The sequence below is a fragment of the Lepus europaeus genome, chromosome 11, assembly GCF_033115175.1.
Source record: "Lepus europaeus isolate LE1 chromosome 11, mLepTim1.pri, whole genome shotgun sequence".
Taxonomy (NCBI): Eukaryota; Metazoa; Chordata; class Mammalia; order Lagomorpha; family Leporidae; genus Lepus; species Lepus europaeus.
Genome location: NC_084837.1, coordinates 18,279,297 through 18,306,242, shown reverse-complemented (window position 1 = coordinate 18,306,242; position 26,946 = coordinate 18,279,297). Strand labels below are relative to the sequence as shown.

At 41.5% G+C, this 26,946-nt stretch overlaps 1 protein-coding gene across 2 annotated transcripts in view; it reads left to right on the top strand.

Moving 5' to 3' along the window:
* ARID4A (AT-rich interaction domain 4A) overlaps positions 1-26,946 on the top strand; it is an 85,014-nt gene that overhangs the window by 19,306 nt on the left and 38,762 nt on the right. For both annotated transcript variants that reach the window (XM_062205049.1, XM_062205050.1), the window contains exons 6-11: positions 1,247-1,326; positions 1,422-1,516; positions 6,063-6,195; positions 9,622-9,701; positions 11,258-11,334; positions 12,014-12,180. In XM_062205049.1, coding sequence (XP_062061033.1) covers positions 1,247-1,326; positions 1,422-1,516; positions 6,063-6,195; positions 9,622-9,701; positions 11,258-11,334; positions 12,014-12,180 — 632 coding nt within the window. The remainder of the gene's footprint in view (positions 1-1,246; positions 1,327-1,421; positions 1,517-6,062; positions 6,196-9,621; positions 9,702-11,257; positions 11,335-12,013; positions 12,181-26,946) is intronic.

The window sequence follows — 26,946 nt, the reverse complement described above, 5'->3', positions numbered from 1 at the left end:
TTTTAAAAAGACTTAGTGCCTTTCTAATGTTTCCTTGTTTTAACCTTTATTATTTATTTATTTAAAGATTTTTATTTATTTATTTGAAAGGCAGAGTTGGAGAGACAGGTCTTCTATCTGCTGATTCAGTCCCCAAATGGCTGCAACAGCTGGGGCTGGGCCAGGCTGAAGCCCCCAGCCAGGAGCTTTATCTGAGCTTCCCACAAGAGTGCAGGAGCTCAAGGACTTGGGCATCCTCTGCTGCTTTGTCAGGCACCTTAGCAGGGAGCTGAATCAGAAGTGAAGCAGCCCGGACTTGAACTGGCACTGATAAGGGACGCTGGCTCTACAGGCAGTTGATCAATCCATTATGCCACAGCACTGGTCCCTCAACCTTTGTTCTTACATACTTATATCCTTTTCCAGACAAAGAGAACACTTGAATCTACGACTTCAGAATGTATCCGCCAGTACTAGCAATATAGTAGGGTATCATGCAAATACATAGAAGCAATAGAATAATTCAACAGCGTTACTGGAGTCAAATAGTTTCAGGAAGTTAGGGATACTCCATTGGGAATGGTTGCTGAAAGACCTAATGCTACTTTTGAAACCAAGTGTTTGCCCATCCCTGTAAGATTGAGAGTACTTAATATTGTGCTTTGCTTAGTTTCCTGATATATTAAGGTGACTTAGTAGTGATAGTAATTGAAAAGTCAAATGGAGATATTTAAGCAGTTGAGGGCAGATTTGACCTGTGTGTGTTATAGTTTCTAAAAAATGAAAAGGGGGCCAGTGCCATGGTTCATTTGGTTAATCCTTTGCCTGCAGCACCAGCATCCCATATGGGCGTTGAGTTCTAGTCCCAGTTATTCCTCTTCTAGTCCAGCTCTCTGCTGTGGCCCGGGAAGGCAATGGAGGATGGCCCAAGTGCTTGGGCCCCGGCACTACAAGGGAGACCAGGAGGAAGCTCCTGGCTTCGGAACGGCGTAGCTCCTGCCAGAGCAGCCATTTTGGGGGTGAACCAGCGGAAGGAAGACCTTTTTCTCTGTCTCTCTCTCTCTCACTGTCTATCTGTTAAAAGAAAAAAAAAAAGAGGAATGAAAAGTCTGGTATATTCATTTTAAAAAGATTTTGAAAAATAGCTGACAAATACTGGTTCTTAGAAATATTAAGCTGTAAATAAATAGCAGTAGCGCCATTCTGTGCAGTTAACTTTTTATTGAACTAGTGTGCATAAATTCTCTGATGTCTTTTGCTATTATAGTGTTTGATGATGGTGATGAGAGAACCCTGAGACGCACCTCTCTGTGTCTGAAAGGAGAACGACATTTTGCAGAGAGTGAGGTGAGGTGATAGGGATGGACTTCCTAGGTTGAACAGCAACTGCTGACCAAGAAGTAAATTGTGATTTAATTCATCTTTTTCTTTGTCTTATGTAGACACTTGACCAGCTCCCATTGACAAATCCAGAGCATTTTGGAACTCCAGTAATCGCAAAAAAGACAAACAGAGGAAGGAGGTCTTCTCTTCCTGTGTGAGTTTTTTCTTGTATAGTATCATGACGATTACAGATGCTACAGCATTATGCAAGAGGTTTCTCTGAGCTAGGTAACCTTTCCATAGCATCCTGTATCCTTACGTTAGACATTTCACCCTGATTAGACCTTGTCTGTAAGTATCTCAGTTACTTTTCACAAGAATTATTATAGTTCCATTTGCTAAAAGGCTACTTTTGTTCTAAGTTTCTGTGCCAAAGTCTGTCATAGGTACAGTTTTCCTGTTTTAAGTATTTGTACTTTTTACACTTTTTTATTTCAAAAGCATTTCAAGCCTAAAAACTGCAAAAATAATACAATGAACTTCCATATACCCTTCATCTAGATTCACTAACTGGTAACACTTTTTGGCACATATACTTTTATGATTCTCTATCTGTATCTACTGTCTCTGTCTCTCTGTATATCTACACACACACACACACACACGTAATTATTTTAAATATTGTAATAATTTTAGTTTTCTGAAACATTTGAGAGGAAGTAGCAAATATCGTGACACTCTACCAGGGTGTGGATACCAAATTCAGAAAATTGACCTTGATAGAATACTACCATCTGAGAGCATAGAATTATATTTTCAATTCTGTTAATTACTCCATTGATAGCCTTTATGGCATCTCCTGTTCTGCCTAATTCCCAGATGCAGTCCAAGATCACACATTGCATTTATTTTTTTAGTATTTTTTTAAAAGATTTATTTATTTTACTTGAAAGTCAGAGTTACACAGAGAAGGAGAGGCAGAGAGAGAGGTCCTCCATCCGCTGGTTCGCTCTCTAGTTGTCCATAGTGGCCAGAGCTGGGCTGATCTGAAGCCAGGAGCCTCTTCCAGGTCTCCCACGTGGGTGCAGGAACCCAAGGACTTGGGCCATCTTCTACTGCTTTCCCAGTCCATAGCAGAGAGCTGGATCAGAATTGGAGCAACTGGGACTTGAACCGGGTCCATATGGGATGCTGACACTGCAGGCTGTGGCTTTACCCGCCACAGTTCTGGCCCCAGTTTTTTTAGTATTTTTAAGTCTCTTTTAATTTGTGGAAGTTCTTTTGTCTTTTCTGGTTTCCATACATTGAAATTTTTCTAGAGCCTGGGTCAGTTGTTTGTAGACTGTTCCTTGATATAGGTGTGTGTAATTGTTTTCTCATTATTAGATTCAGGTTATGCATTTTTTATGGTATGTAAGTGATATTGTGAGCTTCTCAGTGCAAGTGGATCAATACGTGCAAGTTACCAGTTTGTCCCATAACTGATGATGTTAAAGTGGTGTCTGCTAAATTTCTTTTCTTTAGTTACCATTTTTCTCTTTGTAATTTATAAATAACCTCTGTGGAGATAACTCAAGTTTATTTCAATATCCTATTCTTTAACAGACCTTCATTCAGTGGTTTCTAATCTACTGGGAATTTTTGCCAAAATCAATTAGTATTATGATAGCTAAATGGTAATTTTCTGATTTTGTCATTCGTATTGCATTTATTAGTTGCTGTTTAGCAATAGTGAAAATTTTTTCCTTGTTTTTCCTGTGGACTCAAAGGTTCTAATTTTAGCTAAAGGGTGCAATTCATTGTTCAAAAATTCATTTTGGTGCTCAAGTTGCCCCAGATTTAGTCAGTGGGAGCTTCTCAAGCTGGCTCCTTTGCTCTCTGGGTATGTTGCACCATTTCTTTCCTTTTTTCTTTTTTCATTTTTATTTGCATGACGGGGAGACAGGTTTTCTGTCTGCTGGTTCACTCCCCAAATGCCATCAACAGCCACGACTGGGCCAGGTTGAAGCCTGGAGCCCAGATCTCAACCTAGGTCTTCCAAGTGAGTGGTAGGGACCAAAGTTCTTTTTTTTTTTTTTTTTTTTTTAAGATTTGTTTATTTATTTGAAAGAGTTACACAGAGAGAGAAGGAGAGGCAGAGAGAGAGAGAGAGAGATCTTCCATCTGCTGGTTCACTCCCAAATTGGCTGCAATGGCCGAAGCTGTACCTATCTGAAGCCAGGAGCCTCTTCTGGGTCTCCCACATGGGTACAGGGGCCCAAGGACTTGGGCCATCTTCTGCTTTCACAGGCCATAGCGGAGAACTTGATCGGAAGTAGAGCAGGTGGCGGCTTTACCCGCTATGCCACAGTGCAAGCCCCAGGATCAAAGTTCTTAAGCCATCATCTGCTGCCTCCCGGATTTGCATTATTAGAAAGATGGGTGAGAAGTAGAGCCAGTACTCAAACACCAGGTACTGTGATAGGGGACGCAGGTGTCCGAGCAACATCTTAATCACTGTGTCAAATACCCTCCCCCATCTTCACCATTTCCTGAACATTCTGTCACTTTCAGGTATGAGAGGGTATCCTAGGCTCGTGCTACTTTCCTCCTGCCCCAACTTTGGAATTGGCCACTTTTCCAGGGAACCCTCATTCTTTAGTGGGAAATAATATTTAGGCACCAAGATCTATGTATTAGATGGTTCCATTGCTGCTGGAAGGTATATAAGGAAGGTTTGGAAAGGCAGAGTAATGTAATACCTAAGCTATGAACCAGAAAGTAGTGAAAAACCTCTGAGAACCCTAGGTGGAAATCCCAATTCAGCCTCTTTGGAGAATGTATCACTTTAGGAAAATTACCTAGCCTCCTTGAAGTGAAGTGCATTTACATGTGTTAATTCTAATCTTCATAAAACATGCAAATGTTATTTCCAGTTTAGAGCTGTGGAAAATGAGAATGATAATCTTGTGAGGATCAAATAATGTGGATCAATCAGTGTGTATTAAGTACTCAGTGCATGATATGTATTTAGTAAATCATTAATACCCAGGTATTTTATTCATAAGTTAGCTCTGTAGACTTTTACTGAAAGGCTATTTATACTTATTTTATCCATAATTTTTAACAAGTTAAATCATCTGTCTTCTCACATTTGAAGAAACCAATCTAGAGGAAAAAAGATGAGAGGACAGGAAAAATTAGTCAGTTCCAACAATGAATTAAACAATGTGGAGTTTAAGCTGACAAGCCTATGAGAGGAAAAGAATAAACCTTCAATAGATAAGGCACTAGATGATTCTGAGCCAAGTAGTACAGTTAATAGCTCTGAATAGTTTAATTCATGCCAGTGGTATCAAGATGTCTTCAAGATGTCAAGTAATTCAATATAAATTCATTAAAAATCAAATGGGAGTATGTACACATTGTCATTTTAAAAATTGTATGCTTAAAATTAATACATATTGTTGACATCAAAGGGTAAACTCTAGCTCCCTAGATAAGTTACCTGCATAAACCCTCATGTGCATTTTAATGATATATTTTCATAGACTGTTAGAAAATTAAAGTTACTTTTACTGGCTTCTGGCTAAGGGAAGATCTTTTTAAGAAAAAAATGTTTTGGCATTGTGGAAAATCTTTTTAAGAAAAAAATGCACCAGCATTATGGTGCAGCAGGTAAGATACCAGCATCCCTATTGGATGCCAGTTCAGGTCCCAGCTGCTCCACTTCCAATCCAGGTTCCTGTTAGTGCACCTGAAAAAGCAGTGGTTAATGGCCCAAGTACTCCCACCCATGTAGGGATATCAGGATGGAGTTCTGGGCTGCTGGCTTTAGGCTGACCCAGCCCCAGCTCCTGTAGTCATTAGAGGAGTGAACCAGCAGATAGAAAATCTTTCTCTGTGTCTCCCTCTCTCTCTGTTGCTCTGCCTTTCAAAGAAAGAAGTAAATAAATCTTGAAAAAATTGTATTTGGCCAAAGTAAGTACTTTCAGGTTGGTGTGATTTGGCTTTTTTGTCCTAGTTCATGGTGGGCCAAAGTATCTAAGTTCAAGAACCCATTGATTAGTGATATGTACTCATCTTTGGCACAGACAGCTCAAGCTACTGCTGTGAGGCTGAGAGTGTCTGTCTCTTCTAGTCCAGCAAGAGTAAAGAGGCTTAATTGAAAATGATGGGGCCGGCGCTGTGGCGCAGTGGGTTAACGCCTCAGCCTGAAGCGCTGGCATCCCATATGGCTGCCGGTTCGAGACCCGGCTGCTCCACTTCCTGTCCAGCTCTTTGCTATGGCCTGGGAAAGCAGTAGAAGATGGCCCAAGTCCTTGGGCCCCTGCACCCATTTGGGAGATCTGTAAGAAGCTCCTGGCTCCTGGCTTCCGATCAGTGCAGCTCCGGCTGTTGTGTCCATCTGGGGAGTGAACCAGCGGATGGAAGTCCTCTTTCTCTGTCTGCCTCTCTTCTTTCTGTGTAACTCTGCCTTTCAAATAAATAATTAAATCTTTAAAAAAAAAAAATGAATCATGATGGAGAATGGGATGGGAGAGGGAGTGGGAGATGGGATGGTTGCGGGTGGGAGGGAGGTTATGGGGGGGAAAGCTGCTATAATTCAAAAGTTGTACTTTGGAAATTTATTAAATAAAAGTTGAAAAGAAAAAAAATAATAAAGAGGATACTGCTGCAAGGTTATCCACTAAGAATTGAATAGAACTTGTTAAATTCATGCCGTCTGTTTGTTTCGGATAATGATGTAAGGATAATAATCAAATTATTCCGACTTTTAGTACTGAAGATGAAAAGGAAGAAGACAGTAGTGAAGAGGAAGATGAAGACAAACGCCGTCTCAATGATGAATTATTAGGAAAAGTTGTAAGTGTGATATCTACAGCTGAGAGGACTGACTGGTATCCCGCTTTGGTAAGTACGATTTCTTTGCAAAGTAAATCACCCATGTAAATATTTGTTTAAAGTGGATTTTTAAAAACGTTTGAAGTATTTTGGAAGTATTACATAGATTTAATTTGAACTTTACTAAAGGCTTAAAAGTTGAGTAGTCATAGGTCCAGAATACTTGATGGTCTTTTGTTATTCCCTTTCTCTATCTGTACCCTTTTATTGAGAGCCTTCTTAACATTGATTCAATCATGATAGTTGCATTGTCAAGGCTAAGCCTTCACTGAGTCTGCCTGATCACTTTTACATTCATTACACAATTGTTTGAGTCCATCCCTTGCTCTTAGTTTGTTTTCTGTTTTCACTGTAACCTCTACTCAAGTTCTTCCTTTAGTACCTCATATGTCAGCTACTTCACTCCTCTAAGCCTTAACCCTAACCCCAAATTAATTAGTATTTACTGAGGATCTGCAGTGAATTCAGCTTTGTTCTGAGTCCCTTAGAAGAGACACGTGTGAGACTTGGAACACGTCAGCCTTCGGAAACGACTGTATGCGTCCAAGTGATTACATAATTATTAAAGATTGCCTAGTACATTTTAAATAATGTGATGCAGGGAGTATTGGAAAGGAAGGAGTCACCTAGATTTTTTTGACAGCTTTAGAGATCGCGAGTCTGACGTGGGCTGGTGGAGAAAGCTAATCTTTACTTACACAGAGAGGAAATGAGAAGAAGAGATGGAAGAGCATTATTTCATGAGGGGAATCAAAAATACTTGGTAGTACCTGTCTGTCTCTACTGGAAATCCATTTTGGCCGATTATTAGATCTAAGTAGGGCAGTAATAGGTACTGTGACTGGAAAGATATTTACATCTGGGGCAGAGGGTCTTTAAAAGACCATCTGTGGAATTTGGGCATAATTCCACAGAGAATTTTGGAGAGGAATGCCATTTGAGCTGCATGCTCAGGAATGTTAATGAGGCAGTGGTTTGTTGAGTTGACTGTCATTGCAGAGACTGGAGTGGCAGCAATCAGAGGCCATTAGAGCAGTTCACTGGTGAGGTAATTAGACCCTGAGTTGTGCCTAACTTCCTGTAAGGCTTGCCTGAAGCCTTTGGTGCCACATGTTTCCCATCCCAGCTTGGGTTAAATCTTCCTGCTAGGTATTTTCCTGTTACCGTATGCCTGGCGGCATCACTGTATTCGTCCCTCATTGTGGGCTGTTTTGTGAGTATATCTTTTTATGCTTGCCCTTCCATTAGCTTGTTACCTCTTCAAGGAAGGCACACATATAATATCAGTCTGATAAGTATCAGCATCTAGTAAACAAACAAAATAATGTTGCCTTCCATCTGGTGTTAAGACAGCTGCTGTGACTACCAACAATACTTAATAATCTAGATACATGCTTCTCAGTACTGTAGCCACAAATCATATGTGGTTATTTACTTTTAAATGTAGCTTACTTAAAGGAAATAAAATTAAAGCTTCAGTCTTGGGATTGTACCAGTCACACTTCACGTGTTTAGGCCCATGGGTTTGCCTGCTGTTTGGGGCAGGGCAGATGTGGAAACATCAGGGAAGCTGCTAGCAGGGGAGGTCAAGAGCAGGTACATGTCAAGAATTCAGTAGGGAACTTTAGGTTTTTTTTTAAATATGAAATTCTATAAAGAATATATAGCTTATTTACTAACAATACTGTTAAGACATTTGTTATTTTCAAAAATTAAGAAATTATAAAAAGTCCTTAGTTCAGATTTTCTTTGATTTGCTTTAATTACTACAAATTATACATGTCCTGCTAAGAAAGGCAATGTACGTGAATATTTTTTAGCAAATAAACATTTCAAAATAGATGAAGATTTAGGTATAGTTTAAAAATTACATGCCAAAATTTTTATCACAGATCATACATTTTAATTTTTGGACAGTAAATGAATTTTTATCTAGCTTAGAATCAACTAATAATTTTAAAGTAGAGGTCACAATTTATATTTCATTAATCATTTTGTAATCTAATGACAACAGATATCTAGAAAAACCAATAACCACACAAGAATATAAGGAGGTTTTTAATAAGTAATTCATTAATAACGGGAGCTATTTGTAATGAAACTATGTCTTGTAAAATATAATCCATTTGAGAAATTGGGGGATCTAGGATTGTTCTTTTTAAAAATACATACTTTTGATTTCCTGCTTCCTGTGACTCTTTGGTTCAGGATCTGGAAGCCATGAAGATCTTTGATGTGCTGGGAGGGCGCCTCCTGCTTCTTGTGTCTGCTCATGGTTTATAAGGCTTGTTTGTAGCCTGTATGGAGTTCTGGCTCCAGGTCTAAGTTAGACAGGCACCTTTTGTGCATCAGCAGCAACCACAGGCTTAGGAGCTCATGAGCTGTATCTTGGAACTGGCTGTTCTGTAAGCAGAGTGCTGCCTGGTTACTTTGAGTTCATCTATCTGCTTACTCCTTGTGGTATCAGGAAATACGAATGCCAATATGGTATTGTTATTGAGAGTTCAGTTTCATATGAACCAGTATTTCTAAATGTCAGAGGTCACGTCCCAATATCATGCTCTATCCAAAGAAAGTCTTCATTTACTTTCACATCAAAAGAAGTAGAAAATGATGGTAACGCATCAGGAGAAACATCTCGAGGGCCAGTGGAAAAGAAAAATTCAACATGTCAAATAGAAAATTTTGGGACTCATCCAGGGCCATCATTTGGGAACTGTGTCTCCCTTGGAGGGTTCTAACTTGTCCTTGGTCCTTGGTCTTTTTTTTTTTTTTTTTAAAGATTTATTTATTTTACTTAAAAGTCAGAGTTAAACAGAGAGGAGGAGAGGCGCAGAGAGAGAGAGAGAGAGAGGTCTTCATCCGCTGGTTTGCTCCCCAATTGGCTGCAACAGCCAGAGCTGCACTGATCCAAAGCCAGGAGCCAGGAGCTTCTTCTGAGTCTCCCACATGGGTGCAGGGGCCCAAGGGCTTGGGCCATCTTCTGCTGCTTTCACAAGCTGTAACAGAGAGCTGGATAGGAAGTGGAGCAGCCGGGACTTGAACTGACGCCCATATGGGACGCCAGCACTGCAGGATGCGGCTTTACCTGCTACGCCACAGCACCAGCCCCTCTGTGGTCTTAAGCGGAAGAATTATGCTGTATATTCTGGTGGTTAAGTCAACCTTACCAATATTGGGACTCCTACTATCTAAGGATTGCACTGCTTCTTAGAAGTTGGACTAATGTCAGCATATACCATCTTCTTCCTTTTTAATAATGTTCTTTTAAAATGAATTTGTGCTGTTGCATATCATTATGAATTCTTGGGGTGGAGGGCAAAGGAACTTTCTGAGACTTTTACAATAAAGGCAATTTTTTAAAAATAAAAAATATATATACTTTTTCCTAAACAAAGGAAATATGAATCAATCTGTTCTTATTTTATATTTTAGGTAGTATCTCCCAGCTGTAATGATGACGTCACAGTGAAAAAGGATCAATGTTTAGTTCGGTCATTTATTGATTCTAAATTGTGAGTAATCACTTAATGTTTCTTCAGAGAGGGAAAAAAATGGAATTACAATGGTAGTCCCCTCCATTCAGACTTTTTTTTTAAGATGTGTTTATTTGAAGGGCAGAGTTACAAAGAGAGGAAGAGACAGAGACAGAGAGAGAGATCTTCCATCTGCTGGTGCATTCCTCCAACAGCCTTAATGGCCGGGGTTGGGCCAGGCCAAAGCCAAGAGCCTAGAACTCCATCCTGATCTCCCACATGAGTACAGGAGCCCAAGCGCTTGGACCATTTTCTGCTGCTTTTCACAGGCCATTAACAGGGAACTGGATTGGAAGTGGAGCAGCTGGGACACAAACCAGTGTCCATGTGGAATGCCAGCATCGCAGCTGACGCTTAACTCACTACACCATGATACTGGTCCCAGACTTTTTTTAAAAGTGTAATTATTCATGAACTTCCTTGGCTTCTTTTATAATATCAGGTATTTTTTAATGATAAACTTTATAAACTACAAATAAAATGTGAAAACAATATTAAAAGGTTTTTTAATGAAACATGTTGATTTTCCCTTAATTGTAAAAATCTTTTATAGTGTTTCATATTGTGAGCATTTAAACTTTTTTTAAAGATGTATTTATTTGTAACTTGAAAGAGTTACAGAGAGGGAGAGGCAGAGAGAGAGAAAGAGAGAGAGAGATTGAGAAAGTCTTCCATTGCTGGTTCACTCTCCAAATGGCTGCAATAGCCAGAGCTGGGCCAGATCTAAACCAGGAGCCAGGAGCTTCTTCTGGGTTTCCTACTTGGGTGCAGGAGCCCAAAGACTTGAGCCATCCTTCACTGCTTTCCCAGGTGCACTAGCAGGTAGCTGGATCGGAAGTGGAGAAGCCGGGGCTTGAACTGGCACCCACCCATAATGGATGTCAGCACTGTAGGTGGTGGCTTTACTTGCTACACCACAGCCCCGCCCCCTAAAACTTATTTTTCAATAGAACGCAAATTACTAGGATAATAATTTTAATTTTTTTTCTGATTAAAAACTAGACTTTTGGCAGCTTTTCCCTAACCTCATCTCTGCTTTGTTTCCCCAAAAATGTAAAATTAGAATGCATGTATTTATTGGGTTATGATTCTCTGTAAAAGATTAATACCATAATGTATCTTGCAGTGATAAGAATATTTTAATATCACCTTCCAGTAAATGGTATTTTTTTTAGTAAAATGATGATAAGTTCAAGAAATAATAAATAGACTTGATTGTCTACAAATGTTGAAAACATCATGCTGATATAAATTATCCCATGTTTTCCATAGGAGGGTTGGATAGATATGAATTTGATGCTCTCAAATTAGTACATGTATGTATGTAAAATGTTTTTAAGATGCCAACTTTTCCAATCTCACTTCTTAACTTTTATTAAGGATTAGAATAAACATGATATTGGGCTTCTAAAATATTTTATAGGCAAAATAATTATGATTTTGAGACTTACGTTTTTCCTTGTCTTAATATGGACTATTTTAATGATAATTTTTATTTAATAAATGGTTTTCCTCTCCTTAATTCTTCTCTATAGTTATTCTATAGCAAGAAAGGATATTAAGGAAGTAGATATTCTCAATCTTCCAGAATCTGAGCTCTTCTCTAAACCAGGTAAAATAAGAATGAAAAATCCATTATTTCATTATGTGTGGCTCTCTGTGGAATATGTGAATAAAGCAAGAATATTCTCTGGTGGTATTTTTACTGTTAGAGTTGATACCCAATCTTACTTGATGATTATTTTTTTTAAATCTCAATAAAATATTTGAGTTGTAGTTTTTCTCAAGTTTTAACATTAAGATTTGTCTTTTTATATTAAAGTTTTAAAACTTTATTTGAAAGAGAGAGAAAAGATATCAAGATCTTTCTGCACTAGTCCATTCCCCAGTCCCTGTAATAGCCAGGGCTGGGCCAGGAGCCAGGAACTCAGTCCAGGTCTCCCATGGGGTGCAGGGCCCCAAGCACTTCTACCTCCCCAGATGTGCATTAGCAGGAAGGGGGATTCAGCAGTAGGGCCAGGACTCAAACCCAGACGCTCCAGTATGAGATGCAGGCATCCTAAGCCGCACCAGATACCTGTGTCTACTGTTAAGATTTCTAACAGAGTTTTTTCCAGAGTGGTAACAAATATTTATATAATAGTTTCTGAAATATGTTCAAGCTTACTAAATCGTTTTATAACTGAGAGCTGAATTCGAATTCAGGTCTTCTGACTGTGAATGTTACACCTTTTCTGTCATTCTGTGCTGTTAATTTCGTAGCAACTGCTGAAGTACATTTTCACTCTTAGGGCTGCAGAGAGCAAGCATCTTCCTAAGAACTAGAGTTGTTCCTGATAATTGGAAAATGGACATAAGTGAAATCCTCGAGTCATCGAGTAGTGATGATGAAGATGGCCCAGCCGAAGAAAATGATGAAGAGAGGGAAAAGGAAGCCAAAAAGGAAGAGGAGGAGGTGGTAAGTATAATTCCATGTTTACAGCAAACTGAAGCATTTTAATGCTCGGTAGTAAAAATGCCACCTTCATATATTTTCCCTCTCTTTTTAAATTCTCTATCTTTTGTTTCTGTCCTTGTCTAGTTCTAATGAACTTGGGTGTTGTGGAAGCATTTTTGGCTTGCAGCTTAGTGTGTGTAAATCAGAACTGATTTTCAATAAGAAGTCACAAAGAAGTACTTTTTCTGGTTAAGTAACAGTTGCACATTGGTTATCTTAAGGGTCTTTTCCATATAGTCCAAGAGGAAAGAAATGTATATTTTAGGTATTTTATCTGTTAACTCATTTAAGCTGTTACCGTAGGAAGTAACTGTTAATACCCTGCCTTAAAGATGAAGAAAGTGAGATTGAGACAGGTCCTGTGACTTGAAGGTGGCAAAACTCAAATGTGGAGAATGGGGATTTGAACCCAGATCTGGGTTGTCAGCTTCAGAACCTTGCCACTTTTGGACATTTCACAGTATCTCAAGGATAACTGGAGTAAAAAATTCCTGTCCAATCCCATAGGATATTTTATTTGTCAGTTTGATAAATTGTATAGAAGATGGACATTGTATCTTGCCAGTGCTGCTGGTTTTCTTATAACATTGCCATGTCATTGCAAGTGTATATATAACTGCAGGAGATTGTCCATGGAGCACTGCATGATTGCTTTCGCGAATGTCATCCTCTGTTAACTTAGCAGTGTTTTGTTAAACGGAATAAATTGTTTGGTGTATTTTTGGTTGTTATGGGGTGAAGGGGCTTAGGGGCAAGACAAAGAATTTGCTGGAAAAGAGCACCTATTTGAGCTGAAAAATATTAGCCTGGCAATATGTAGGTTCTTTGTGTTTTACATATACAAATATGGATTTGTGAAATACCATGAGTATACTGGTGTATGATGGGGGGTACATGCTATTTCTTTTCTTTTACTTCCCCTGCAGTATTTGGTGTTTGACACTCTGAAATCAGAATGGCGGTTCATACTTACAGGCTGCCTACAGAGTTGCCATAGTAACATGCTGTTGGTTTTAAGTGAGCATGCTCGGAAAGACAGGAAGGTTCAGCAGAGGCTTGGCAGGTTGCCAATGGAGGTTTGCCAGATGCTTTGAAATGGGCTGTCTTTCTTTTCCTTTCATGTAATGTCTGATTTTTATGTGGAAGAGAATGTAAGTAGTGCTGTATAACCCTGCGGATGCTATGCCCTAAGAGGGAAAGCAAATATTTGCAAGTCAGACTGAGAAATGACCAGACCCTGTACTGATTAAGTAGAAGGGGAATCTAACCATTTTGCATTTGAAAGAAAATGCAGCATATAGGTAAGATATATTCTTTTTTGTATGTTTAGTTACCACTTTGGTTGCCAAAAATAGGGTTAAATAAGAATTTTAGGTATTGATGATGTGATAGGACTCATAATCAAGCGTAATTCTTTCTTGTAAAAAAGACAGTGGGAGTCTATTTTTAGAAAATCATAGAATGAAGTCTATTTTTCTGAAACATAAGATAGATTTGGGAATGAAAATGATAATGAGACAGTTTAGCAAAATTCAGGGTTTGAAGTCTGAATATTAAATGTGGGCTTTGTATTTTATCTGTATTTATTTATAGACTATATGTTTTCAGGGTAAATAGGCCACATTTTCAGGGTGTGAACTGTTGCAGTCTGTGGTTTAGCTTTTGTTTTTTTAATTAACATTAGTTAGGCTCTCATCTTGCCAAATACTGAAAGAAGATTAGTTTCTTTATTTTTGCTAATACTTTTAATTGGTGTCCCTTCCAGAATGCATTTTCTCTGTCACCCCCCTCCCCCAGAAAAAAACCTTGAAAATTTAAACAAAGAGGGTAAAAGAGCTTTGTAGGAAGTTGCAGAGGGTGGCCGTAAAATAGTAAATATTGCTTCATTACTATGATTAATTTTTTAAATATTATCATTTTTTATTTAAGTTGTGAGTAAATGTAGAAAAAAAAAAAACGATCAGAGGCAAAGCTCTGTTACCTATTATTTGCAGGTAATAGTAAAGAAATTTTGAAAGATAAGGACGCTTATAAGGATAGCATCTTCTTACAATGTGTTTCTTAAATGATGAACTTGTTAAAATTAAGTGAACCAGGATGCTTTTCATCTACTGAAAAATATCAAAATTATAAAATTCAGACACTGATGTATAGGATTATCATTTTACCTTTTTTTTTCAGATGGTCAGTGTGCTAGCATATGTTTCATTGATTTACTTGATGTAAACTAATTCCTCTTTGGTCATACAAGTAGATTTCCTTGAGTGAGATTTTTTTGCCTGAGAAAAAATTCAGCTGAATTTCTTGCTCCTGGATTGAAGATGTAGTTGCTGAATCATTCTAACTTGTCTTCAACAGTAATTTTCAAAACTTCAATATATTAATAAACTAAAATACTTTAATCTACATACAGCAGAGGAGGAAAATGAGCATGGAATAAAATGAGTAAAAATAAGATAAGCCGGGGCCTACCTGGCTTAGTCATTATGGGCCTCTACCACTAAGTGCAGCTAAGCTGCTGTGTTCCTCGGCCGTTGCAGATCATAGTCTTCCCAAATTGTAATGTTACGCTTTTCATCTAGATTTAATGTCAGTTTACGGCAATCAGAAAGATCTTTTATAATATCCTGTGAAACACGGTCACAGTGCCATACTCTGTCATCTGATGTGTGCAGCACAGCAAGCACGTTCCATGCAGCAGAATCATACAAGTGTTAGACGCTTCCGCAGCGGTAATGACCTGTGTACATTATTTTCATGTTTGGTGCTTTGGGTACTCTACTGTAACCTTACCAAGGAGATTGAAGATTCTCTGACTGCTGTGCAGAAGCACCTGTTTTATTTAATGTTATTTTGAATTCCTAAGCATTGGCAGTTCCGGATTCGAGTGTAAGAAGTATGTCTCATACTGTCACTGTGTGGAAAGGCACTTGGAAATCTGGCAGAAAGTAGGTCCTTATCAATATTGGTGACTTCAGATTTCAACTCATCGGTAATTATATTGGAAAGAGCACTGGAGAATTTTTTTGTTGGTGCTACTTAAATGTCTTTTGTTAACAAAATTGCATATTAGAAAAGATATTACTGAATTTTCTTTTGAGCTTTGAAATTGATTGAAAAGTTCATGTAAACATAAGTAATGGTATTAATTATTCATTTACTCGACTTGTATTTACTTTGGATAAATATAGAAGAGATTTTCTTTAAGGGGAACATAAATGGGTAGTTGCTTGGACACCTAAATATCAAGGGGAATTTGACTAGTCTTAGTTTCTTTTCTTTTTCTTTTTTTTTTATTTATTCATTTGAGAGTAGAGTTACAGACAGTGAGAGGTAGTGAACCTCTGTTGGTTCACTCCCCAGTTAGCCACAATGACCAGAGGCACGCCGATCCAAAGCCAGGAGCCTCCTCTGGGCCTCCCACACGGGTGCAGAGGTCCAAGGACTTGGGCCATCTCCCACTGCCCTCTCAGGCCACAGCAGAGAGCTGGATCGGAAGAGGAGCAGCCAGGACCAGAACCAGCGCCCATGTGGGATGCCAGTGCCTTACGCCAGGGCATTAACCTGCTGCACCACAGCACCGGCCCCGAGTTTCTTTTTCTTTATTTTTAAAGATTTATTTGAAAGGCAGAGAGACAGATAGCTGATTTGCTGGCTCACTCTTCCATTGGCCAGCGTGACTGGGAGTGAGCCAGGCCAAAGCCAGGAATCTGGAATTCCATCTGAGTTTCCCATGTGTGTGGCAGGGGCCAAAATACTTAGGCCTCCTTAACCTTTTTGCCAGGCACATTTTCTGGGAGCTGGATCAGAAGCGGAGCAGCCAGGATTTGAACCGGCACTCGGATGTGGGATGCCACTATGCTAGCCCCCTAGTCTTAACTTTTTAGTCCTTTGGGTTTGTTGTAAGCAGGCTTATATGTTGGCCGTTTTGACGGAACTGTCTCTTCTAATTTAATATTTAATAATGAAAATTAGAATTCAGTGGATTTTTATAAGAAGTGCTCTTTTTATTTAGCAGTATTCACACATATTTTTCTAATCTTCCGGATTTTCTAGTCATCACTGTTATATTTAAAACCTAAGATTATATTCCACTATTATAAAAATTGTGTCTGAATTTTTTATACATGGCAGCATGAATACTATTTTGATTTTAAATCAAATGTTGTTTGTGTCTGTTAATTTGTGCCTTTTGTAGATTGACTTTTAAAGGCATTTGTTAATGAGTCATTCACGATTACTCTAGGTATAAACCTACAGTAAATGCTTTGTAACTCAGGAAAAACATGCTAAGTCAGGGAAGTTTACATATTTGAAATGTAAATATTTTAAATCTAATAGCTTCAGCTACCAATCAAGTGTTTCTAAGCAAATCCTAAAAAGCCACTTTTAATGAGTAATTGAGACTTTAGCTTGTATTCAAATATGACACTTGCTTTTAAAGTCTTTAAGTGTAGTGTATTAAACAAGCAAACAAAAAAATGCTTTAATGTGTTTAGCAAAATCTTCACAGTGAAAGCATAGGACTCTAGCCAAACCAGGATCATCTATCTAATCAAATTCACAAGGATTGCACATTTTACAACCAAATCAGGTACTTTCTTACGTGTTTTAAAAACACTTCTCCTGTTACTATTTTTTTTTTAAGATTTATTTATTTATTTGAAAGACAGAGTTATAGAGAGAGATAGAGACAGAGACAAGGAGAGAGAGGTCTTCCATCTGCTGTTTCACTCCCCAGATGGCTGCAACAGCCAGAGCTGGGCCTGTCCGAAGCCAGGAGCCAGGAGCTTCTTCCCAGTCTCCCATGTGGGGTGCAGGGACCCAAGCACTTGGGCCATCTTCTACTGCTTTCCCAGGCGATAGCAAAGAGCTGGATTGGAAGAGAAGCAGCCAGGACTAGAACTGGCGCCCATATGGGATGCCGGCACTGCAGGCCAGGGCTTTAACCTGCTGCGCCACCGCGCTGGCCCCCTGCTGTTAATATATTTTAGAGTCACAGTCATATGAGAGGGTTTACTGATACCAAAATCTTGGGATTTGGCACTATCTAAACCCCACATCTCATTGTTTAGCACATGGTTACTTTTTGAAATGGGGAAAGTAATTCCTAGGCTAAGTTAATCATGATGTAGTACAAGAGTCATATAATCATTATTTTAGGCAGGCTGTTGTTAAAGCAGAAAGCACGGTTGTATCACGAATTTACCGGTACCACATCTTATGAGAGCCCTGAAATTTTCTCCAAGTGTGTAACAGGAAATAATAGTACCACTCTAAACTTCATGATTACTGAATTTCACAAGGCTCTCGGCACTATTGGTTGACTCTCAATTTCTGTTATCAAACCAGTGTCTCCCCCATTGAACCCACAACCCTGCTCCACTCCAACTTCAGAAGGAGAGCAGGAGTTTCAGGCGGGCAGGGCAGGCTGTCAGTACTGCCTGTGTGCTATCCTGCCTTCCGAGTTTTAGCTGCCACTCTGTTGTGCGAGCAGAGACACGCCTGTGAGTGCTCTGGACCCCATTCTCAAATGTGCTTCTTTCGGGAAGTCTTGGGCTGTCAACTCTTTATCTTTCAAACATGTTTCTTGCTTTCCATGGTATCCTTCTCATCTAGGCCTCCACGTTCCCTGCACCAACTTCTGATGGCCTCTCCACTTTCCTCTCCAGATGTTGTACTCTTTTTTTTTTTTAAAGATTTATTTATTTGAGAGGCAGAGGCAGAGGGAGAGAGGTCTGCCATCCACTGGGTCACTCCCCAAACGGCCACAACAGCAGCCGGAGCTGGGCTGATCCGAAGTCAGGAACTTCTGGGTCTCCCAGGCAGGTGCAGGGCCCCAGTGGCCTAGGCCATCTTCTAGTGCTTTCCCAGGCCCATAGCAGAGCTGGATCGGAAGTGGAGCAGCCAGGACTTGAACTGGTGCCCATATGGGACACTGGCACTGCAGACAGTGGTTTTCCCCGCAGCAATGGCCCCCAGATACTGCACTCTTGGCTCACTGTCGTGGCCAGATTGCTCAGTTTACACTGTTCCTGACCTCCCTGTCTTAATTCACTGTTAAATGTCCTGTCTTCACACCACAACCAGAACAACTTTACTGAGGTTACCAGTGACGTCCAACAAACTTTTGATGAAATCAAGCAAATTTTTGTCTTATATCATTTAACTGTTTAGTAGCATTTCTCATCTCTACAAAGCTAGCTTTTCCTTTTTTTTTTTTTTAAATTTATTTGAGAGGTAGAGTTACAGACAGAGGGAGAGACAGAGAGAGAGGTCCTCCATCCGGGGGTTCACTCCCCAGATGGCCACAATGGCCAGAGCCACGCCGATCCGAAGCCAGGAACCAGTGCTTCCTCCCAGTCTCCCACACGGGTGCAGGGGTTTAGGACTTGGGCCATCTTCCACTGCTTTCCCAGGCCACAGCAGAGAGCTGGATCGGAAGCGAAACAGCCGGGACTTGAACTGGCTTCTGTATGGGATGCTGGCACTGCAGGTGGTGGCTTTATCCACTGAGCCACAGTGCCAGCCCTACAGCTAGCTTTTTAAAACACTTGATGTTCTTGATGTTGTGATTTTTTTTGTTTGCTTGCTTACAGTGTTATAACTCCAAATCTTTATGGATCAATGATGTGTCTTCTTAGCACCAGACGTCATATCAACTTTCCATGAAGATTTCTGCTTGTCTTATGAGCACTCAGGTTCAGTATGTGCAAGACAGTACTAGTCTACCCTTGCCCTAATTCATTGTCTTAGAAGCTCTGTCCGTTCAGTTACACAACCCAGATACGTGGAAATCACCTTGAGTAACCCCTCGCAGCTTTCCCCATGCACTCAGAGCCCCAACCATTTCCCTTTGAGCTACTCAACTAGCTCTCACATTTGCCCATTTCTTCCGTGTCCACTCTCTGCCAGCCTTCTCCAACCCATTACTCTCTCTGCCTGCACCAATGCAGGAGCAGCCTCCGTGTCCTTGTCCGTTCTCGCCTTTCTCCAGTCTATTCTCTGAATGAGATCGAAAAGTACGTTTTCTTTTTGTTTGTTTGTTTTTAAGATTTATTTTATTTATTTATAAGTCAGAGTTACAGGAAGGCAAAGAGGGAGAGAGAGAGAGAGAAAGGTCTTCCATCTACTTGCCTACTGCTCAGATGGCTGCAACGCTGGAACTGTGCCAATCCAAAGCCAGGAGCTAGGAACTTCCTCTGGATCTCCCACATGGGTACTGGGGCCCAAGGACTTGGGCCATCCTCTGCTGCTTTCCCAGGCCATAACAGAGAGCTGGATTGGAAGTGGAGTGGCCAGGTCTCAAACCGGCACCCATATGGATGCCTGCACTGCAGGTGGTGGCTTTACCTGCTATGCCACACCACTGGACCCTTTGTTTTCGTTTTTTGAGCTGAAAGTGCTCATGCACTTCCCAAAGTTCATGGAAAAATGGAATTAAAAGATTATTTTGGTGCAAAAAAAATGAAATCCATGCATAGTTTTCTCATAATACACATTTTCCATGAACTTTTTATTTAAAACGTGTATTTATTTATTTGAAAGTCAGAGTTCTAGAGAGACAGAGAGCAGGAGATCTGTCATCCATCTGCTGGTTCTCTCCCCAGGAGGCTGCAACAGTCAAGGCTAGGCTAGATCGAAACCAGGAGCCTCTTCCAGGTCTCCCACAAGGGTGCAGGGGCCCAAGCACTTGGGCCTTCTGCTTTCCCAGGCCATAGCAGAGAGCTGGATCGGAAGTGGAGCAGCTGCAACTAGAACCGCCGCCCGTATGGGATGCCGGCTTCACAGGTTGCAGCATTACCTGCTAAACCACAATGCCAGCCCCTCTGTGAAGTTTTTGAAAACTCATTCTGTATGTGATTTCTCTAGGAATAAAATAATTTCTGGGCACAAAAACGGTTGTTTTTATTCTTCATGTTTGAGATATTTCTAAAACATGTTACATTAAGCCCTCCCTTTCTAAAAGTAGGATTTAATTATTGTGTTCTTAATACAAAGCTGTCGTGCCTCTTAACCACTAGTATTGTCAACTGAGGATTTTTTGCTGTTGTTTTCTTTTTTAGATTTTTTTTTTTTTTTTATTTGAAAGAGTTGCAGAGAGAGGGGGAAAGAGAGAGATCCTCCATCTGCTGGTTTACTTCCCAGATGGCCACAATGGCCAGGGCTAGGCCAGGCCAACACCAGGAGCCAGGAGCCCCATTCAGTTCTCCCATGTGAGTGGCAGGTGCCCAAATACTTGAGCCATCTTCCACTACTTTTCCCAGGCTGTTAGCAGGGAACTGTAATGGAAGTGGCGCAGGCAGAGCTCCAACCAGGGCCTATATGGGATGCCGTTGTCACAGGCAGCAGCATGACCCACTACGGCACAGCGCCGGCCCTGCCTCTGTGCTCTTACATTGGACAGCTCTGCAGACAGTTCTTCAGGATTCCATGTGGGACTGAGCTCATGATAGATTAGGAAGCCTTTTTTTTTTTTTTTTTTTTTTTTTTTTTGACAGGCAGAGTGGATAGTGAGAGAGAGACAGAGAGAAAGGTTTTCCTTTTTGCTGTTGGTTCACCCTCCAATGGCTGCTGCGGCCGGCGCATCTCGCTGATCCGAAGCCAGGAGCCAGGTGCTTCTCCTGGTCTCCCATGTGGGTGCAGGGCCCAAGCACTTGGGCCATCCTCCACTGCACTCCTGAGCCATAGCAGAGAGCTGGTCTGGAAGAGGGGCAACCAGGATAGAATCTGGCGCCCTGACCGGGACTAGAACCCGGTGTGCCAGTGCCACAAGGCGGAGGATTAGCCTGTTAAGCCACGGCGCCGGCCAGGAAGTCCTTTTGACCTACGAATGACCTGATTTATCAGACTGAATGCTGGGGCTGGTGGTTTTTTCATTTGAAGTTAAATGTTAAATTTTGTTTTCCTTTTAAATTTGTCTTTATTTTTGTTTTTCTGAGATGTATGACACTGTTAAAATATTTGGCTTTTGTAGAAGCTATAAACAAGTAAAAATGACCACATTAAGTAAATTTCTAAATTTATTGTTGGAGAGATGGTGGCTTTTAAAGTAAGGCTTTTTGTTTTTAATCTTTACAACTGTGAAGGTATATGTATATGTGTGTACATGTCTTTGTACACACATGTACCTTACCATGGATACATGTATGTGATTACCTGCAGAGTCCATTGCTTGAGAAAAGAGATGTTGTGACGGGAAGATAGTTATGCCATGGTCTCCCCCGAGTGAGCTTTCTAGAACCTGACAACAAATCTTCCAGCACTTTCCCCACTTTTAATAAATGAAGAAACTAAGCGTTGGAGAGGTCACAGAGAGTCTCGCAAGCTACTGCGGAGATTTTCTCTTCTGGGTGGTAAGGTCTGTGAAAGCAGAGGACGGCAGGGTTTCTCTGGTCCTCTTTTCCCACCGTGTATGTACCTACCACAGAGCCATACACCGCATCAGACAGCTACTGCATAAATGAGTTAGTGAATTTCAGCCATGTGGTTGTCCTAGTGAACTGCTGTGTGAAACAAGGGGTGGAGAGGGAAGGTTCTAGAAAATGAACTTGAGGAGGAACCATCAAAGAAGGTGTCCAGCTTCCTTTCATGAAAACTGTGCACTCTGTAGGGAATCTCATTCTTATTTAATTTTGTGAATCTATACATGAATTTTATTTTATTTTTATTTTTATTTATTTGACAGGTAGAGTGATAGACAGTGAGAGAGACAGAGAGAAAGGTCTTCCTTCCATTGGTTCACCCCCCAAATGGAATCTACGGCCAGCACCGCGCTGATCTGAACCCAGGAGCCTGGTGCCTCTCCTGGTCTCCCATGCGGGTGCAGGGCCCAAGCACTTCGGCCATCCTCCACTGCACTCCCGGGCCACAGCAGAGAGCTGGACTGGAAGAGGAGCAGCTGGGACTAGAATCCAGCGCCCATATGGGATGCCGGCTCTGCAGAGGGAGGATTAACCAAGTGAACCATGGCGCCAGCCCTATACATGAATTTAAAAAAGTATTTTTTTTTTTTTTTTTTTTTACTAGTTTGAGAGATAGAGAAGCCGGCAATGACTGGGAGAAGGCTGGGCTGAAACTGGGAAGCAGCCAGTCATTCTGACATGGGTAGCAGGGACCCGACTCCGCAAGATCAGTGCTGCTTTTCAGGATCAGCAGTTGCAGGGAGCTAGGGTCTGGGGCTGGAGCCAAGCATTCAACCCGGCATTCCAGTGTCAGATACAGACATCTAACTGCTGGACCCAGAGCTGGTGCTCAGCTCTCTAAATGAATTCATTTTGGCTTCGGCCAGGTTGGGGTAGTTTTCAGTCAGTTAACAGAGGAGTCCATGACTAACAATACTCCGCCTTGTATTTTACCCACTTACTTCAGATGTCTTCTTTCTGGTCTTTCATTGTCCTTTTTTCACCTCCGGTTCATTCTTTGTAAACAGCTTTGGCTTTCAGCACAAGATGAAGTACAGATTTCTTTATTTCAGGACTTGGGAGGTCTGCACATTCATGGTTTGACCTATGCTCACCTTCTTACTCCCCTACTCACTGTTCTTCAGCAATATAGAACTTCATAGCTCCCGCACTGCCACTTAGACCTTGTTCAGAAACTGCCTGTTAAGGTGTCAGGTATATTTCATTATCACCTTTTTCTTGCCTATTCCCTTTATCAGTAAAATATATTGGGGGAAGGGCCCGTGCTGTGGTGTAGCTGGTAAAGCCACCACTTGCAGTGCCGGCATCCCATATGGGCGCTGGTTTGAGTCACGGCTACTCCATTTCCGATTCAGTTCTCTGCTATTTCCTGGGAAAGCAGTAGAAGATGGCCCAAGTCCTTGGGCCCCTGCACCCATGTGGAAGACCAGGAAGAAGCTCCTGGCTTCAGAACGCTGAAGCTCTAGCCGTTGCGACCATCTGGGAAGTGAACTAGCAGATAGAGGACCAATCTCTCTCTCTCTCTCTCTCTCTCTCTCTCTCTCTCTCTCTCTTTTTCTCTCACTTTCAAATAAAATAAATAAATCTTTTAAAAATATATATAATGGGGGAAATAGAAATTTTAAAAATTCAGATAAACATGGCAGAGATTTAAAGAATCAGACTTGTATGTGGGAACAAGGAGGGCTCTACTTGAATTAAAATGATTGATGTGGCTTACAGATGTTCTCTGCAATATTTTTAGTGAGTTGGTTTTTTTTAAGTTTTTTTATTATTATTTTTTTGACAGGCAGAGTTAGACAGGGAGAGAGAGAGAGAAAGGTCTTCCTGGCTTCCATTGGTTCACCCCCCAAATGGCTGCTACAGCCAGCACGCTGCGCCAATCCGAAGCCAGAAGCCAGGTGCTTCCTCCTGGTCTCCCATGCAGGTACAGGGCCCAAGCACATGGGCCATCCTCCACTGCCTTCCCGGGCCACAGCAGAGAGCTGGACTAGAAGAGGAGCAACTGGGACAGAATCTGGTGCCCCAGCCGGGACTAGAACTCAGGGTGCCAGCGCCACAGGTGGAGGATTAGCCTAGTGAACCACAGCGCCTGCCTGAGTTGTTCTGATATATTTTACATTCTTAAAGGATTAGTGAGGCCGGCTTTGGCATTGTGGTATAGCGGGTGATGCTACCGCTGCATTGTTGGCATCCCATATGGGCACCAGTTTGACTCTTGGCTGTTTGACTTCCAGTTCAACTTCTTGCTAATGAGCCTGGGAAGGAAGCAAAAGATGGCCCAAGTGCTTGAGCTCTGCCATGCACATGGGATACATGAGTGGAGTTCCTGGCTCCTGCTTTTGGCCTGGTCCAGCCGTGGCTGTTGCAGCCATCTGGAGAGTGAACCAATGGATGGAAGATTGACCTCTCTCTCTCTCTTTTTTTTTTTAAAGTCAGGGTTACACAGAGAGAGGATAGGCAGAGAGAAAGAGAGCGGTCTTCCACCCAGTGGTTCATTCCCCAATTGGCCGCATCAGCCGGAGTTGTGCTGATCTGAAACCAGGAGCCAGGAGCTTCTTCTAGGTCTCCCACATGGGTACAGGGGCCCAAGGACTTGGGCCAACTTCTACTGTTTTCCCAGACCATAGCAGAGAGCTAGATTGGAAGAGCGGCAGCCGGGACTAGAACCGGCGCCCATATGGGATGTCGGTGTATTTTGTTATTGATAAATAAGCATGATATACTGCAGTAAAAAACAAGCCATGAGGGATATCTTATAAATCATTAAAACTTCTGAAAAAACCTTGTAGGGATTTTTGAAAGCTGAGATGGCCCATGAGCAAATGATAGATAACTTCATATACCATCCACAAAGAACAAGTTTTCTCGCATCTCTCTGTACTCTTAAATTTCAGTTTTTTGCAGTAACATTATCTTTGCTCCTAAGGAGCCATCCCAACCTATGCATTATAGCTGTGTACATGTTACGTGAGTGTGAGGGGCTTTGTGAATACTGATGTATTTTGACAATTTTAATATCTTCCTAATTTGTAGTCTGGAAAGTGGAGTTGCCAGCTAGGAAAGGGACTTTTTTTTTTTTTTTTTTTTTTTTTTTTTACAGGCAGAGTGGACAGTGAGAGAGAGACAGAGAAAGGTCTTCCTTTTGCCGTTGGCTCACCCTCCAATGGCTGCCGTGGCTGGCGCGCTGCAGCTGGCGCACCGCGCTGATCCGAAGCCAGGAGCCAGGTGCTTCTCCTGGTCTCCTATAGGGTGCAGGGCCCAAGCACTTGGGCCATCCTCCACTGCACTCTCTGGCCACAGCAGAGAGCTGGCCTGGAAGAGGGGCAACCGGGACAGAATCCGGTGCCCCGACCAGGACTAGAATCTGGTGTGCCGGCGCCGCAAGGCGGAGGATTAGCCTAGTGAGCCGCGGCGCTGGCTAGGGACATATTATTTTAAAAGCTTGCATTCGTTCCCCATTCCAATAAGATGGTACAAAGTACATTCTTTTGTAGAATGTACGCCATTTCTGAGTTAGTAATTACTCATTTTCAGATTAATGTATTTGGGAAAGAAACAGATGGATGCCAGCAAGTGATTGTGTGATAACAAGCTTTATCCTAAGAACATCCTCATCTATTCTTATTTCTCCTTTCTCTGCATCCTGTTGCATTTATATTAATTATCACTAATGTTCACCCACAGACTCAATGAATGGGAAACAATGAAGAAAATTACATCCGCAGCTCATTTTCTCAGATGTCATTCTTGTTCATGTAATAGGAGTCTTAAGTGAAAATTGTGAGCAAAATTGGCAAGTCCCTAACCTCATAACTTACTGAGCATTTACATGTGTTGGAATTCCTAGAACTACAAGCATGAATAAGAATGAAACTAAAAACAAAAATCTCAGCATAACTCCTCACCCCCACCCCGTCACCTTTAAGGGAAGGGCAATCTCTTTGTTACCAAGTGGGAAGCATTTTTCAGATATTAACTTCCTCTCTGGGGCATGTTATATTGGCTGCTTTTTCCCTTCCAATCCATCTAACTCATCTTTGAGATCTTTTAAAAACACAAATAGGATCTAATTTTGTTTGCATATCATTATAAAGCCGTGATCTGTTCATCATGGCCTGTTTTTGCTGTTTGTGCACCTCCAGGACTGTCTACTATTTATATTTTGAGACTTTCCCTAATGTTACTCCCGCCAGTGCTGGCATACCCCCTGGACGCTGGTTTGAGTCCCTGCTATTTTCCTTCCAGTCCAGTTCTCATAACACACCTGGAAAAAGCAGCAGAAGATGGCCCAAGTCTTTGGGCGTCTGTACCCACGTCGGAGACCTGGAAGAAGCTTCTGGCTCCTGGCTTCAGCCTGGCCAAACCCTGACTGTTGTAGCCATTTGGGAAGTGAACCAGGAGATAGAAGATCTCTCTCTCTCTGATTCTAACTCTGAGTTTCAAATAAATTTATATATTTTTAAAAAGATTAAAAGATAAAGTCACTAACTTAAATCTAATTAAATTCATCAAAATTTTTTTATTTACTTATTTGAAAGGCAGAGTGAGAGAGGGAGGGATGCCTTCCATCCGCTGCTTTACTCCCTACATGGCCGCAATGGCCAGAGCTGGGTTGATCCAAAACCAGGAACTTTTTCCGGGTCTCCCATGCAGGTGCAGGGGCCCAAAGACTTGGGCCATCTTCCACTGCTTTCCCAGGCCATAGCAGATCAGAAGTGGAGCAGCCAGGACTCGAACTGGCACCCATGTAGGATGCCAGCACTGCAAGAGGCAGCTTTACCCACTACGCCACAGTGCCAGCCCCTCATCAGATGTTTGACACAGCCTTAATATTTGCCTAATTGCACTGAGGGATTGATTTTTTTTTAATTTAAAAAATTTTTTATTTTATTAATTGTTTTATTTGACAGAGTTAGACAGTGTGAGAGAGAGAAAGGTCTTCCTTCCGTTGGTTCACGCCCCAAATGTCCGCCACGGCCAACGTTGTGCCGATCTGAAACCAGGAGCCAGGTGCTTCCTCCTGGTGCAGAGGCCCAAGCACTTGGGCCATCCTCCACTGCCCTCCTGGGCCACAGCAGAGAGCTGGACTGGAAGAGGAGCAACCGGGACTAGAACCCGGCGCCCATATGGGATGCCGGTGCCACAGGCAGAGGATTAACCAAGTGAGCCACAGCGCCGGCCCTGAGGGGTTGATTTAAAAAAAAATTTTGGGAAGCAATTTTGCTTTTAAATAGGTATCTTCTATAAACCTGATTATTTGGTTTCCATTCATTCTCTAGGGAGGCATTAAAAAAAGAAG